The sequence below is a fragment of the Sciurus vulgaris genome (genome assembly GCF_902686455.1).
Source record: "Sciurus vulgaris genome assembly, chromosome: 2".
NCBI classification, from domain to species: Eukaryota; Metazoa; Chordata; class Mammalia; order Rodentia; family Sciuridae; genus Sciurus; species Sciurus vulgaris.
This window is the reverse complement of record NC_136462.1, coordinates 33,608,663-33,623,727: the sequence shown is the minus strand read 5'-3', so window position 1 is coordinate 33,623,727 and position 15,065 is coordinate 33,608,663. Positions and strand designations below refer to the sequence as shown.

The 15,065-nt window shown below is 44.1% G+C and overlaps 1 protein-coding gene across 3 annotated transcripts in view; it reads left to right on the top strand.

The window, feature by feature from the left end:
* The window catches only part of SMOC1 (SPARC related modular calcium binding 1), a 153,385-nt gene that overhangs the window by 87,319 nt on the left and 51,001 nt on the right, over positions 1-15,065 (top strand). For all 3 annotated transcript variants that reach the window (XM_079127111.1, XM_079127110.1, XM_079127112.1), the window contains exons 4-5: positions 12,127-12,226; positions 14,273-14,320. In XM_079127111.1, the coding sequence (XP_078983237.1) occupies positions 12,127-12,226; positions 14,273-14,320 (148 nt within the window). The remainder of the gene's footprint in view (positions 1-12,126; positions 12,227-14,272; positions 14,321-15,065) is intronic.

Below are 15,065 nucleotides of genomic sequence, written 5' to 3'. Positions count from 1 at the left end.
CAAATATTTTCTATTTTCTCAGTTGTTTTTTTCACTTTTTGGTAATATCCTTTGAGGCACAGAAGTTTTAATTTTGAAGTCTAGTTGACCTATTTTCTTTTCTTCTCTTGCTTATGCTTCTGTTGACATACCTTAGAAACCATTCCTCAACTCAGGGTAACAAAGATTTACTCCTGTGTTTTCTTCTGAAAGTTTATGACATTAGATCCCACATTTAGGTCTTTAATCCATTTTGAATTAATTTGTGTGCATTGTGTGAGGTAGAGGTTCAATTTCACCTCATTGCCTGTGTGTAAACAGTTATCTCAGTCCAACTTATTGAGAAGGCTCTTTTACTTTGGATTGTCTTGGTGCCCTTGTTGAAATTGGATGACCATACATATGAGGGATTATTTCTGGGATTCTCAGTTCCATTCCATCAATTCCATGTCTAGCCTTACACTGGTGTCATCCTGTCTTATTATAACTTTGCAGTGAGTTTTGAAACCTTCTCCTTCCTGTTCAAATAAACAGCGATCTCACTATGTTGTTCTGCACCTGTGTGTAGGGTTGCCGCCGGCTCCTCTTCTCAGGGCAGTGGTTCTGGGAGTGGAATATCCAGGTACCTGTGGCCTGTGTTGTGGTCTCTCAGTCTCAGCGTCCTTGGTTTGATATTTGCAAGGGAAGGGAGAGAGGAATACAAATTGGTGGTGAGAAACTCTAGCATCACCAAAGATGAGTCCTGTATGTCCTCAAGAACTCTCAATCTTTGACAGGCTTATTTTTGAATCTTCAAATGGGGAAGGGATTTCTTTTCTGAATAGGAACCATGGGTTACAGTGAACCATGCCACCGTAAAGATGTGCTGCAGCCCATCCCCATAGAATGCTGGGCTCATGTTCTTTCCTGTCCCTGCACTGATGCCTCCTCCGTGTTCACTAAGGTTCTCAGCACTTCGCCATCTGGGAAGATGTGGCAGCTGTGCCTCAGTGAGCAACAGCAGCAGCAGCCAGCTTCCTAGCGTGAGAGTTCTAGGTGGCATGTAATTTGTGGCACGTAAGCAATCCATTACTGCAGGTATAAAAGTAAAATTTTAATTTTATAAATGAAGGCTGGAACAGAGGCTTGTCCACATGGCATGAGCCACCACTGTTACTTATTCAATGGGAGAGCTGGTACCATTGGAAGCGGGAATGTGCAGCAAGGTGAGGTGAATGGAGTTGTGCTGTGTGCTCTTCTGTGAGGGCTTGCTGGCCCCAACTTCTGCCGTGTCCTGCTCTTCTGTGACTGAATTCCAGCTGAGTGATCACTAAACATCCTCTTGAAGATTGACTGATGTCATCCATTTTGGCCCAAGCACACAGGGTTTGGGTGCTCCTACCTGGGCATCTGGTCTCCTGGTAGTCCTTGGGATTCTGTCCTTTTCACTTGTCTATTGTGGAAATGAAAGGAGGGAGCTCTGGGCAGTATTTGCGGCTGTTCTTCTGCAAGGAACTGTACTTGGGATGGAGGGAAAGACGGAAGCGCCTCTTTGGCCTTCCTGCCGTCTGTGGGAAAGAGGCCCCATGGTGAGGCCTCAGTCTCTCTATGGTTCTGTTCTTTTTCAGATATTAACAGTCAGCAGCAGCAGCAGCACCACCACCACTTTCTCATTTACGTAGCATTTATGATATTCTGGGCTGTTTCACACATGCCTGACATTTATTTATTCACCTTTCACTGCAACCTATGAGGTAGGCACTATTACAGTTCTGGTTCATAGATGAGGAAACAGAAGCAGAGAGGAGCTAAGTAGCTTGCTCAGAGTTACACAGCCTGCGACCTGGTTAGAGTCAGGGTTCAAACCCAAGCAGCCTCGATCCTGAGTTCTTGGTCCCAAACGCTGCTCCATGCAGCCTCTCTCAAGGACACTGCCATCTTTTGAAGTGATGTTGCCAAACTAAGGCATCTCCAGGAGAGTGACTCAGGTGAGTTACAGGAGAAATATTCAGGGGAGCCAGAGATGTTTGTGATGGAGATGAGAGGAACCAAAGGATGAGTGGAAGTGAGATGACCAAAGGGATACATGAAGGACAATAGCCTGTACAACCTCTGAGCTAGCCCAGGGTCACCAAGTAAAAATATAAAGACAAGAGATTCTGACTCAAAATAGGGAAGGATTTTTTACAAGTAGATCAGTCTACAGATGGAACATCTGTGGGATTTAACTTTCCATCCTGGGAAGTGGGCAGTCAGAGGCAAATCCTGCAGAGATACAGCATTGTCATGAGGACTGGAGAGGGGGTTAAATCGATGTTCTCAGAAAAAGATACACTTTTTTGGATTTTGTGAGACAGAAGGTAACGTTCAATCAGGTAGCTAGACACAGAGGTCCATGGGCAACACTTACTCAGGAAACATCCAGGCAGAGCCAATAATACAGATGCATTGAGGGCTATTTCCATTCCACTGTAAGTACATAGAACATGCCAGGAGCTGACCCTAGAGGTAAGTCAATAAACTCTTTTGCAAAATGTAAGGGATCAGAGTTTTTATGTCCCCCCCCCCCAAGTCAAAATAGAGAAAGATCATAGAAACACAGGAATGGGATAGGAAGAAAGAGAAGTTGTCAGATGACATGGGTTCTAAGAAAGGGCAATACATGTCACCTTTGTCCCACTATCAGCCAGATTTTTCACAGTTCTGTTCCAAACAGAACTCCTGTTTGTGAGCCTTTCTTATTGGGTATTTTGTAAGCATAAAAACATATTTGATATTTTTCTACAAAAATGGAAAGAAAAGGAAATGAATAAGAGTTATCATTATTTACTATTCACAAATCTGGATCATTCTAGGCATCAGAGGGGCAGGTCTCAGAAAATAAATTTTGTGGGTCCTTGTTTTTTCAAAAGATCTTTATGTGTGTGTTGGGTGAACGGCATTCAAATTTTTTTGGAAAATGCAAAAAAAAAAAAAAAAAGTTGATCATAACTAAGAAGAATGGTCTTACCACTGACAGGTGCTAGTTCATGCATTTTCACCTTCCTCTTCCAGAACAAAAGTCCAATTTCCAGAAGGTTCATAGAACTATGGACTTCTTGAGTTAAAGGGCCTCAGAAGTGTCTGCTTTGTCTTCTTCTCCCTGCCTGCTCCAACCCAGGGCTCTCGTACCACAGAGTCACACATGTTCTGCTTGATTGCCACCAGACAGGAAGCTTATTCCCACAATGACAAAATCCATAATATATTCTGGGACCGTTTTGTTGGGATGTCCTTCTTTACATTTATTACATTGATTTGAGAACTTTCAGAGCTGTCCTCCTACCATTCCTAACAGATGACTCCAGTTCTAGTCATGGGACAAAATCCATCGAAATCTCACATTTCACAGAGAGATTTGAAGATGGACACCATCCTGTCCTTGTGAAATCCTCTCTTTTAGCCAACAAATATTTCTTTTCCTGGCAGAAATCCTTTAATCCATCAGTCACTCCCATATCATAGGAGTTTCTCTCTCTTTTCTGCTGGTCTCTCTCTTCTGGATCTGATTTTTCAAAGTCCTTCTTTATAAAGTATCCTTCCTCAGACAGGACATGAGATTTCAGTTGAGCTCACGAAAAGCCTAGGGATGTCTTTGGGGATGAATGGGGCTGTCTCTTGACCTAACTAATGTCACATTGGCCTCCATACCACACCATCAACTCACAGTGATGTGGTCAACAAAGACTTCCATGTTTAAAAGGGTTTGAAATTGAAGGATCACCTCCTTCTCTGCATCTCCTCTTAAATTCTGGATGATGAAATATGTACTTTAAAAGGAAAATTTCTCATATCTGACACTGTGTTAGATGCTTTACCTATCTTGCTTCACTTTGTCTCTTTTTAATAACCTTCAAACTGGTACCATTGGCCCTATTTTATCCATAGGCTCAGAGAGGTTAGCTGTGACTGGATTTAAAACAGTGGGCAGATTACAAAGAAAAAAATAGTTGCATACCTCTACTGTCAAAAGACATGTAAAAAAAAATCACCCTCCAAGCCTCCTGCTTTTATTTAAACCTTTTCCCACTAGGAAGTGTTCGTGCATGTGGCGGTTGTCATTTCGTCACAAGTTGGGTAGTTGCTAGAGAATGATGAATCAAACCTGTGGTTCATGTTTTCTGTTTTTATGAAAGTAGCACAAAGAAATGGATGGGGGGTCATGGTGGTGGATCAAGCCACAGGGTGGGAGGGTTCTGGGTGTTGGAGGGAATCCAAGTTGTCCTTGAAGGTATGAGACAATTGGAGATGGACTATTTACTAGAGGTATTTCTTGAGAAAACCTTACAAAAGGAGAGGAGGAGAGGTTGTTGCTGGAGGGAAAGTATTCTAAGTATGGAGTACAAGATGAGAACCTGACATCTAGGCTGCAAAAGAAAGGGAAGAAATAAAGCAAGGCCCATGGTTTGTTTTCCTGTCCCAGCTGCAAAGCATGTTGCTGCGCACACCAGCACCATGAAATGCTCCTCACGCAGAGGTTAGGGTAGAGTCCTCTAGTTTCAGATGTTTAGGAATTGCTGCAAATGGGACCTTCCTCTTAGAGCTAAATCATCTACTGAGTTCAGGCTAGGAAGAATTCTGCAGTGAAGAAATCTTTTGACTTTGGTTAACCCAATATTTCCAAAGTTACTTGGCCAGAGAACATCTTCACCCCCTGTAATTCCTATTCCCACTAATAGGACACCAACAGTATCTGTCAGTCTATCAACTGGGCAGGAGAGATGGCAGTGGATGTCCCATCTCTGGCGGGAACCGAAGAAAGTGGGCATGTGTGGGAGACCGTTTTCACTGGGGGTTTCTTAGGGAAGTGGATGGTTGGTAGGAAGGAAAGCAAAAAAGAAAAATATCATAGAAGCGGCTCTGGAAGGTGAGTTCTGACCCCTGTCAGAGAAGCCCCTAGGAACAGCCAGGGCAAAGCTGGCGAGCAGTGGGTGCAGGGAGGCTCCCAGGCTGTTCTACAAAGCACTCCAGGAAAGGCTTCTCGCTGGAGCAAACGGCTTTCTTCCAGCTGTCTCCTCTAGGAGAGTACTTACCCTCAGCTCCCTTACCCCAAGAATTCTATTTGCCAGAGAATTACAAGGCACGAAGAGAGTCAGTTCCCTCGGACACCGGCACATGTCACCACTTCTTTTCTCCTCCCTCCTGGATCTGAGAAATTTTCATCCATTAGGATTAGGGACCAGGGACCATGCTACTTCTCTTTCTCTGGGCCTCAGTTTCCTCACTTGTAAAAAGTTTGGGTTACGCTGGGGATCTTGAAGGCCATTTCTAACTCTGTCAGTTCTGAAGTGTTATGAGCAGTGATTCTAATTTCCTGGAATCTTATTAACTAACTAGGACACATGGAGAATAGCTCCTATAAGGACTTGCACACGGGTTGACTTTGAGTCCTAAATGAGGTAATGCAGAGATCACGGATGGGGATTGGAAAGCCATTGTTAAAGTAAAAGGTGGAATTTTCCATTTTGGGCATGGCACCTGTGGGTGCTATACACACAATCCACCTGCTCTCTGATTTTCTCCATGCTCTCCTATCCTTGGCCCCTGTGAATTGGTATTTTCTGGGCCCCTCTCCACTCATCGCTCATTCATCTGCCTTGGTTGGCAGTGCTGGCCTTCCACATTCTCCTGGGTGGCCAGGAATCGGGCTAATGTTGAAGATTAGCAGGCTTAAAGTGATTTCAGATTTGTCTTAATTTGGATGGAGGTTGAACTGCAATATGCCGCTGAGCTGTTTATGTAAGGGCTTCTTGCCAATAATATGAAAGTATGCGAGTCAGAGGAAACTTACATATCTCACAACGCCCTGTTTTAACATACCCATTGGAACACCAGTTATATCCAACAGGATAATTGCAATATACGCAGAGAGCAGCCTCCCTTTCGTTGAGGTGTGCACACTTTTTATCTCTAAAGGAAGATCTCTCTGTTGACACCTCCTAAAAGGCTCCGTGTGGTAGAGAGCCAGTTGCCTCTGTGCTGTACCTTTGGGGTGGGAGCAAGCCTGAGTTTTGACAACTGCACAGCAAGATATTAGAAACAGCCAATTGCCTCTTCATTTCCCCAGGCCCAGGCTTCTCCTTTAGATTAAGGCTGAGAGTTGATCAATTTGAGGCTCACAGGGAAACAAAGGCTATTACTTATTAATTTAAAAGAATAAGTTTGCAAGAGAGGAACATAAACCAGGCAAAATTCACATTTGTCTGTCAGAATAAACCATCAATTCTATAGAATTTGTTCCCTGATTGCTTTTCTGCAGGAGGCCTTGCTTTTCTTCTCTGAGAGTAATAGTTTCTGTATGTTTCTGCTCCCAAACTTTTTCAAACTTTTTGCTGATTTCAAATTGCTCTTTTCCCTCAGGCTGGTCAGAATAGGATGTTCTTTTGTCCCCATGAGATAATATGGTGCTGACCCATTTGAAGGTACAGATCGTTTCTTTAAAAATAACATAATGATAAGAAAAACAAATAGTTAAAGTGAACTGGGCACTTACCCTTTGGGGTAAGTACTGTATTTACATTATTTAATTTATTTGTCCTAACAATAAAGATAGGTATTATTATTTCTGGTTTTTAACTTGACTTGGTTTCTCCTTTGGTTGACTTTTCCTTAAGGGTAGTTCCTCCCTTTCTGACCTACATTGTGGTTTTTCATTTCCTCCTCACGGAATATTATGCTGAGAATGTTTCGTAGAGCAGGCTTTCTATTTGTAAATTCTTTTAACTTTTGTTTATCATGGAAGGGTTTTAATTTGTCTTCAAATTTGAAGGTTAGTTTTGCTGGGAATAAGATTCTTGGTTGGCAACCGTGTTCTTTCAGAGCTTGAAATATATTGTTCCAGGCCCTTCTAGCTTTTAGGGTTGAGGCTGGGAAATCTGCTGATATCCGCATTGGTTTACCCCTATATATAATCTGATGCCTTTCTCTAACAGTCTTTAAAATTCTATCTTTATTTTGAATCTTAGGCATTTTCATTATAATGTACCTTGGTATGGATCTTTTGTAATTTTGTTCATTTGATGTTCCGTAAGCCTCTTGTACTTGATTTTCCATTTCATTCTTCAGGTTTGGGAAATTTTCTGATATTATTTCATTGAATAGTTTGTTCATTCATTTGATTTGTATCTTTGTGCCTTCTTCAATCCCAATAATTCTTAAATTTGATCTTTTCATGATATCCCATAGTTCTTAGAGTTTCCATTTATGATTTCTTACTATATTCTCTGTTTGGTCAAATTTCAAGATTAAATATTTTGTCTTCATTGTCTGAGGTTCTGTCTTCCAAGTGATCTAGTCTGTTGGTGATGCTTTCCATTGAGTTTTTTTTTTTGTTTATTGTTTCCTTCATGTCAAGGATTTCTGTTTTTTGTTTTTTTTTTTTCAGAATCCTTATCTCTTTGTTGAAATGATCTTTTGCTTCCTGCAGTTGTTCTTTCAACTGTTTATTGGAGTGATTGTTCATTGCCTACATTTGCTTATCTCATCCTTTGCTTCGCAAATCATTTTAATTATGTATATTCTGAACTCCTTTTCTGACATTTTTTCTATCATACTGTCATTGGATTTTATTAATATAGAATCTTGGTTTGTTTGGGACACTTTTGTCCCTTGTTTTTTCATGTTGTTCACATATCTTCCCCTCTAGCAGTGCAGATCTGGGGTAGTGACCCTTCAGGTTTCTAAAACCTCTTCTTTAAGGGGGAGATCAATATTAGCATCACCCAGTACAGACAATATGCAGCACTAAACCAAATAGCCCCTATGAAGACGTTAACAATATTGTCATAATAAACAGAGAAGATGAGTTCAATCATTATCTTCAGTATAACAAATGGATTTGCAATGAGGTCTATAATTTCTAATGGTGGACAAAGAGGATGAGGAGGGGTATAGGATGTAACTGTTAATGGGATAAGAAAAGAGTATATGGAAGTACTAGATTGTAGGATGAGTGAAAGTGTAATCAAAAGATGTTGGTTGTTAGCATGAGAAAAGGGAGAAAGAGACTCTGAAGAAACAGGTAAAGGAAAGGAAAGTAGAGCGAGAAAAATAAAGCAATAAAAACTTAAAATTTTTCCAAAGAGGAGAAAAAAAATCTACACTCTAACAGTCATATACTATTCAAACCTCCCAGTCTTCAGTAGCCTGATGCGTGAGAAATGGAACTTCCAGTCTCCAGCAAGCGTCTTAGGATGGGATTTGCCCCACCTAAAGATGGCAGCTTGTGCTTCCAGGATAATCCAAGATGGCCACACTGGCTTCCAAACATGTTGGCAAATGGGAGCTGCAGTGCGGGGCATGGCTCAAGTCTGTGTGGGGTGCAGTTGGTCTGGCCAGGGGTCCTGCAGGTCCTGGCTGTTGTCCCCAAATGGTGGCAGCCATGTGTAACCAAACCTGTGGGTACTGTGACAGTGGACTTCCAGGCAACAGCAGGTAGCTGGTGATCCACTGGTGGTCTGCAGGTGGTCTGCAGGCTACCGGTGGATGAACAGGATCAGCAGGTGAACCTTGGGTGGTGGGTGATGGGTAGGTGAAAGGCAGACGATGGGCAGGCAAGATGCAGGCAAATGGCGGATGATAGGCAGCAGTCAGTGAGCGATGTGAACTCAATGTATGCTGGCAGTCAATATATTGGCAGACGGTGGGTGATCAAGGTGGACAAATGGCGTAAACAGCAGGGAATCTAAGAGCAGCAAAGACCACCTCACAGAGAAACTGATTTCCTCTGCTCGTTTCCTCCATAACCCAAGTTACAGAGCAACAAGGAGCTCAGCCCACCTCTGGTCTGCCATATTGGTCTCCCCTAGGTATTATTATTATCATCATCTTCCCCTTTAAAATAAATGCAGACAATTCGAGGCTTTAGTCTGATGAAGCAGTTTCCACAGCTGCAGTCTGTCTTCATGCCACTTCTTTTTCTGCAAGAAGACATCTTGAAAACTCCCCAAGACAACTTTAAAAATGACCTCTCAATTTAAAGAATCATGGGCTGATTCCCTTAGGGCACCTTCAGCAAAGGGCTTTTGCTTGGCTACTTTTGTGGTTCCCACAGTCTAACATCCTTCTGGGGGGTCTCTGTGCCTTCTTTTACTCCCATCTGCTGCCTTCCCTACAGTATACCTAAGGCAGGTGTGCTGGCTACTATGTACCCCAGGCCCAAAAGGAATGTGGCAATGATTCCTCATTCAATTTCAGTTTCATAGAATTGGGAAGGAGTTCCCAGTCTGAGGGTGTTGTAGTCCAGTTTCTTAAAGCGTGAATGACTTGAAATGCCAAGAACCCTGGGGGTAAAGGGGCTGTGTTTGGGCTTGTGGGCCTGGCTGGGGGCTGGGAGCTGGGAGGCAGTGCCCGAGTGCCTGCAGGGATACAATAGGCACACTCACTGTGAATATGGCCCTCGGGACCTACTGAACCCAGAGGTCAGATTATATCCCCTGGATAAAAGACTTTGGGTTTGGCATTTGACTCATGCATTTAGTTCTGTCCCCAGTAACCTGAGCTGGGACTTTGTGCACGCCTTGGAGGAGGGGCTCTCAAATCAGTCAGCTCTCTGCAGCCTCCTTGACCACAGTGCCTGGTTCCATCAGTGAAGCACCAGCCCAGAGGCACAACCTTCGGGCTAACTTGGGTTGCACAGTCCTCAGGCAGAGAGACCCCACCTTGACCATGGGAGCCAAGGGGCCTCTGGGTGAGTCAATATGGCTGCCCGGTCCCTGGACACATTCCCCTAGAGGTGGTTATTGACCAAGGAGGAGAAAGCAGCCAACCTGGCCTCATTAAAATGTTGCTCCTGGTGAAGAATCATCTCTAGGAAATATCCCCTGCAGGGCTGATGGAATCTGAGGGGATCAACTCCAAGTTTCCTGCTGCATTTCCCACCCAAGCCTGTGGAGATTACTAGGGGAGCTCTGGCCTGTGAAAAAATAGCTTGCCAGGTGTTTCTGATACAGCCAAGAGCAACTATTGCTGTAGCCACTCCATTTCTGTCCTTTACCACATGACAGGCACTGGTCTGTGTCCCCTGAGCCTTCAGGTTGGACATTGTCATCCCCATTGTGAGAATGGGGCTCAGAGGACTAAGTGAGATGCCCAGTTCCCAACAGACTGGATTGGTATCCAAACCCTGGTTGGTCTGGGTTTCTTTTCTTTCCACTTTTAGCCCCCCTGAGAAAGTAATGCTGTCCCGACCCAAGATATGGATGGTGGTGAGTAACCAAGACTGTGGGCAACGACCATGCCGTGAAATGAAGGGCAGCAGGACGTGCTTCTGGGGCCAAGGCACTGGGCACAGCCTCCTTGCAGAGATGCTAGAGGCAAGTGCCTCATTTTGACAGTAGTTGTACTGGTAGGAACAAGGGGCTCTCCATTTTGTCTTTCCCTGATTTTCTATGAGTAGGCCTGTGGTGAAACAGCTTGTCTTGGAGAAAATTGCAGTGTGTGGTACCCACATAAGAGCAGAAACCCGTCTGCAGCTTTTCTGCCTTAGTGATGACTTCTGGGTCTTGCCCAGTCTGTCATCTTGCTCTTTTCACTGTCTCCTTCTCTGCTGCCCAGCTTAATTTGTATGCCATTACCATCTAGCTGTGATTTCAATATGTCCTTGATCCCAAGAGACACATTTTTTCACACTTTAATCTATTTGCAATTGGCACACATCTCGTCATTGAGATCTACAGTTAATGTGCTACGGCTCTTTAAATTGATGTTGCATTTTTAGAATTGATGGAGACCAAGACTTGAGGAAATAGGAGAATTCGTGCTTTATTCAGCCCATCAATCACCGACAGTAAATGTCAGGTGTTATGCTAGATGCTAGGAAGGGGGAAATAACTAGTTTGCAGTCCTTGAAGTCATGATCTAGAGTGGGAAGAGGACTAGTCAAATCCATAGTGAGAGCTCGCTGTGACAAGGGCTCTCAAATTGGGGAAGAATCAGAGGGAGGAGGGGACACAGGGAAGACTGGGACTGCTTTGAGGGGGAGTTGTGTCTTGAAGGGGGATGGGCCACTGAGGGACTAGGAGAGGACTGGGCTAGGCTGGGGAATGGTGTTCCTGACAATTTGAATAGTTAGAGCAAACAAAGGTTCAGAATCTGGAGACACCAGGGTGTGTTTGGAAGCATCAGAGGGTTCATTGTGGTAGAGTGGAGGGTGTGTGGGACACCATGGTGTAAACGCCGCTGCTGGGATAGATAGGGTCAGGTCATGGGAGACGTTGAGCGGCATGCACATTTGTTTAATCCGTCCTGTATTCAGAGTTCACTCACTGAGGGTCTTGTGTTTTGCAGCACTGGGCATGGAACCCAGGGCCCATGCATGCTAGGCAAGTGCTTTAGCACTGACCTACACCTCCAGTCCTCACTGAGGGGTTTCAAGTAAGGGAATCCGATCTGATGTGTATTTAGGAACTTCACAGAGAAAACAGATGGGAAGAGAACAGTGGGGTGGAGTGGGAGGAGGTGGCTGAGGTGACAGCTAAGGGAGGAGAAAGAAGAATTTCCTAAAGGATACAAATAGCTCATTTTCATCTCCTATCCCAGACAAGGGGACCTGACCCTGATGATTTGGGGACAGTCACCCAGTGGTGCATTTGGGCATCTAGAAATAGAACCTGCAGGCACAAAGGGCTTTCTTCTTGCTTTGATGTGTGTGTGTGCCCTGGCTCAGGGGAGCCCATGATCAGTAGGCAGGCTGATCCATGCATGAAAGCTTAGAGAAACCTGAACAAGAAAAGGAGCTTACCGTTTGTCTCTACTTGTTAAAAAAGTGACATATCAATCCACAGTGGTGACATTCCAACTCATACTTGCTTAATTAGTTTTCTGATTAGAATTTTTAATAATGGAATGGGAGCATATGCCAATACTTGGGAAAAGAATCTACAGGGATCAGTTAGTCCCAACATGGGAAAATCACAGTGGACATACACAGAAGGATATCAGCTATCAGATAAATGGCCATGGTCGTGCATAGATGCTGTTGGCCGAGCAACTCACCTGTGTCGCACTTGAAGACGGATGTGGGGCGAGAGGTGGCAGGAGCTGTTCTGCCATGAGGGCAGTGCATGGGAAGGGATGGGGTGCCTCTTGATGTTGTGATTGGGACTCAAGGTTCTCCCTTCCTCTGAACAGGTGCAGTGCCATACCTACACAGGATACTGTTGGTGTGTCACCCCAGACGGGAAGCCCATCAGCGGCTCTTCTGTGCAGAATAAAACTCCTGTATGTTCAGGTACCGTAGGGAGGGGCGGGAAGAATGAAGAGAGTCGGAGAAAGACCCCTTGATTGGTCTCCCTCATCTTGTTGGGGACCTTTAAAAGGTTGGTGATGGCTACAAGCCCGGTTCCAGGGCCGGAAAGATCTCACTCCAACAGCCTCCTCAGTAATCCGTTGGGTAATGAGGGCCAGTGTGTATATGTTTATTTATTTTGAGTTTAGATTTCTGGTGCGGTGCTCTTTTCCTAAGCAATGGTGGAAACCCATAGAGCTGGGGTGGCATATATGTGTTTAGCTTTTGTGCTGACTGGTTGCTAGTGGTCCTTGAAGTGCATCATTGGGATGCATTTTGAGACTCCATGAGTTCCAGCATCAAAGGCTGCAGCGATCAGTTAGTGATGTCTGTCACAGATGCAGGAGAGGAGAGTGGTGGCCTCTGTGCCATAGATTTACCGCACTTGAGCAAAGTAATGTACCATAATGAAAAACTTTCATAACAGTGGCCCTTAAATCTGACTGATCATCAACAGTGCCTGGGAAATTAAGAAAGAAGCCAGATATCAAGGCTTCTGGTATATTCTGATCCAGTAGGACTGGAGTGAGACCTGAAGTCCTTATTTTTATGAAGCTTCTTAGGTGATTCTGCTGAGTAGGTAAGTTAGGAAACTGTTGCTTGATTGTGATCTTTTGGGTTAGTCCATAAGAAAGATTAAGTCCTTTCTACTGTAACTTTAGAAGCATAGAGAAATTTTGCTGTTAGGTCAAATTCATGGGATTTTGGATTCTGGATATATTTAAACCTCACACCTTCTACCTCCTCTTAGTGATGAGAATTCATGAGCTCCTCCCTTAAATTCCCTGTGTAGCTGACCTCTCATTCAAAAGTGCCTCTCTCACCATTTCCCCAAATCTGTGTGCTTGAGTTTTATTTATTCACTTATTTTAAATTTTAAATGCCAACAAAGTATAAAACATTTGCTAAAGCCTACTTGAAATTCCAAAGGCTAGCAGTCTTAGTATCTTAAACTTTCTACAAAATTTATTCATTTTTTTTTTTTCTACTAGCCCTTCTGTGTAAAGGGAAAAGTAAGTGGATAGGACAGTAAGAATGTATATTAGGAAACCAAAATTTGCAGGCCAAAAGGGAAGTTTACTTTATTTGTGGTTTACATGGAAACTGGAAACCGTAATTGGGGCTGGGGTGGGGAGGGGCAGGTCTCCTTGCACATGACCTGGAAAGTTTCATTTAAAGCAAACAAATGTACTAGAAACTAGCCATGTAGGATAATATAGTAGAATTCTCACAAAACTAGGATATGGAGAAGGAAGGGGTATGATATAGATTAAGAAAATATGGATTCTCTTTCCTTTTGTTGGTGGTGTCTCCGTAGGTGTTGTCTCATGGATGCAATGTCATGCCCTGCATATGTGGGGGTGGGCTTCAGGGTCAGGTCTGAGGATGGGTCCATGTGGCATTCCATTATATGCAGGGAAAATGCACATGCTACCCTCTCCTTGAGGAACAGGCTGTGTCTAGAAAATTGTTTCCATGCCTCAGACTATTTTGGCCCATTCAATACAATTGGACCGACAATTTTCTACTTAATGCAGATGGAAAATCGCTGATTTCCTGCCTTAACCAGCAAGGGATGTCAATCATTTCATTTGCAGTAAGAGGGGGTTTCTTTTCAGTTGGCCCTGCTGACTGGATATGGCTCAGAACATGGAACTGGTGAGAAGTGAGGGGTAGGTTCTGGAATGTTCAACAGGGGAGTTACATGCAAATGGACTTAATTTTAAGAACCTGGTCAAGACCACTGCCAGGGAACCTGGAAATCACAGTTTGTCTCAAAACCGTGCTGGGTTATCAGTGACATTGATGTTAAACAAACTCTGCTCAACATGTATGTATGTACTAACTTTGTATATAATATCCGCCGATGTGTATACAATATGTATACACACGGCCATGTGCTCATAATGTCAGGCCTCACCAACCCTTTGAAAGAAACCAACCGCAGCACATTCTGAATGGCTGTTTTTGTTTCTCCTCTCCCCCAAGGTTCAGTCACCGACAAGCCCTTGAGCCAGGGTAACTCGGGAAGGAAAGGTGAGTGGAGTTTGATGCTTTATCTAAATGTTTGCTTCTAAAGCTGGTCCAAGCAGAAGTTCTTAGGCAAGATAGAAGGAGCCTGGAGTGAAAGCTAAACGTGCCCTCCAGAAAGCCTTCTCCCTTCTCGTCCTGTTTCCTCCCGGTTCTGGTGGTAAGTGAGGCTCCAGTGGTGGTGACTGATCTCCTAGAATTTCCAAGGGGGACGAGCAAGGTGCAGAGCTGCAGGGATCTTGTTGTGCGCCCTAAGGTCCTGGACTCCCTAGGGAGTTCAGCTGGTCAGCCACTGATGTAGCCAGCATTCAACCAAAGTGGACAGTGAAGATAGGGTGCCCACGTCTGCCTTTGGCTTTCTCTGAAGTAACGCCTCTTTCCCCTGCCATTCTCCTTACCCATGTGTTCTAGTGCATTCAGCTTCTCTTCACTAAGGCTGGGCTGGCTCCATGGGTATGTGGCCTGTGCACTTGTTTTCTTGAAATTCTGAGTAGTTTTGTCTTGGATCTGAGCAGACAGTGAAGTATGCCCATGAGCAGAGGAGATACCTGTGATATGAGTATCAGCTGCCACCAGATATTGAAAGCCCAGAAGCACATAGCTTCTGTGATGTATGCTTTATGGCTTTCTTCTTCTTCTTTTCTGGTACTAGGGATTGAACCCAGGGTAACTTTATCACGGAGCCACATCCCCAGATCTTTCTATTTTTCATTTTGAGACAGGGTCTCAGTAAGTTGCTGAGGGCCTCACT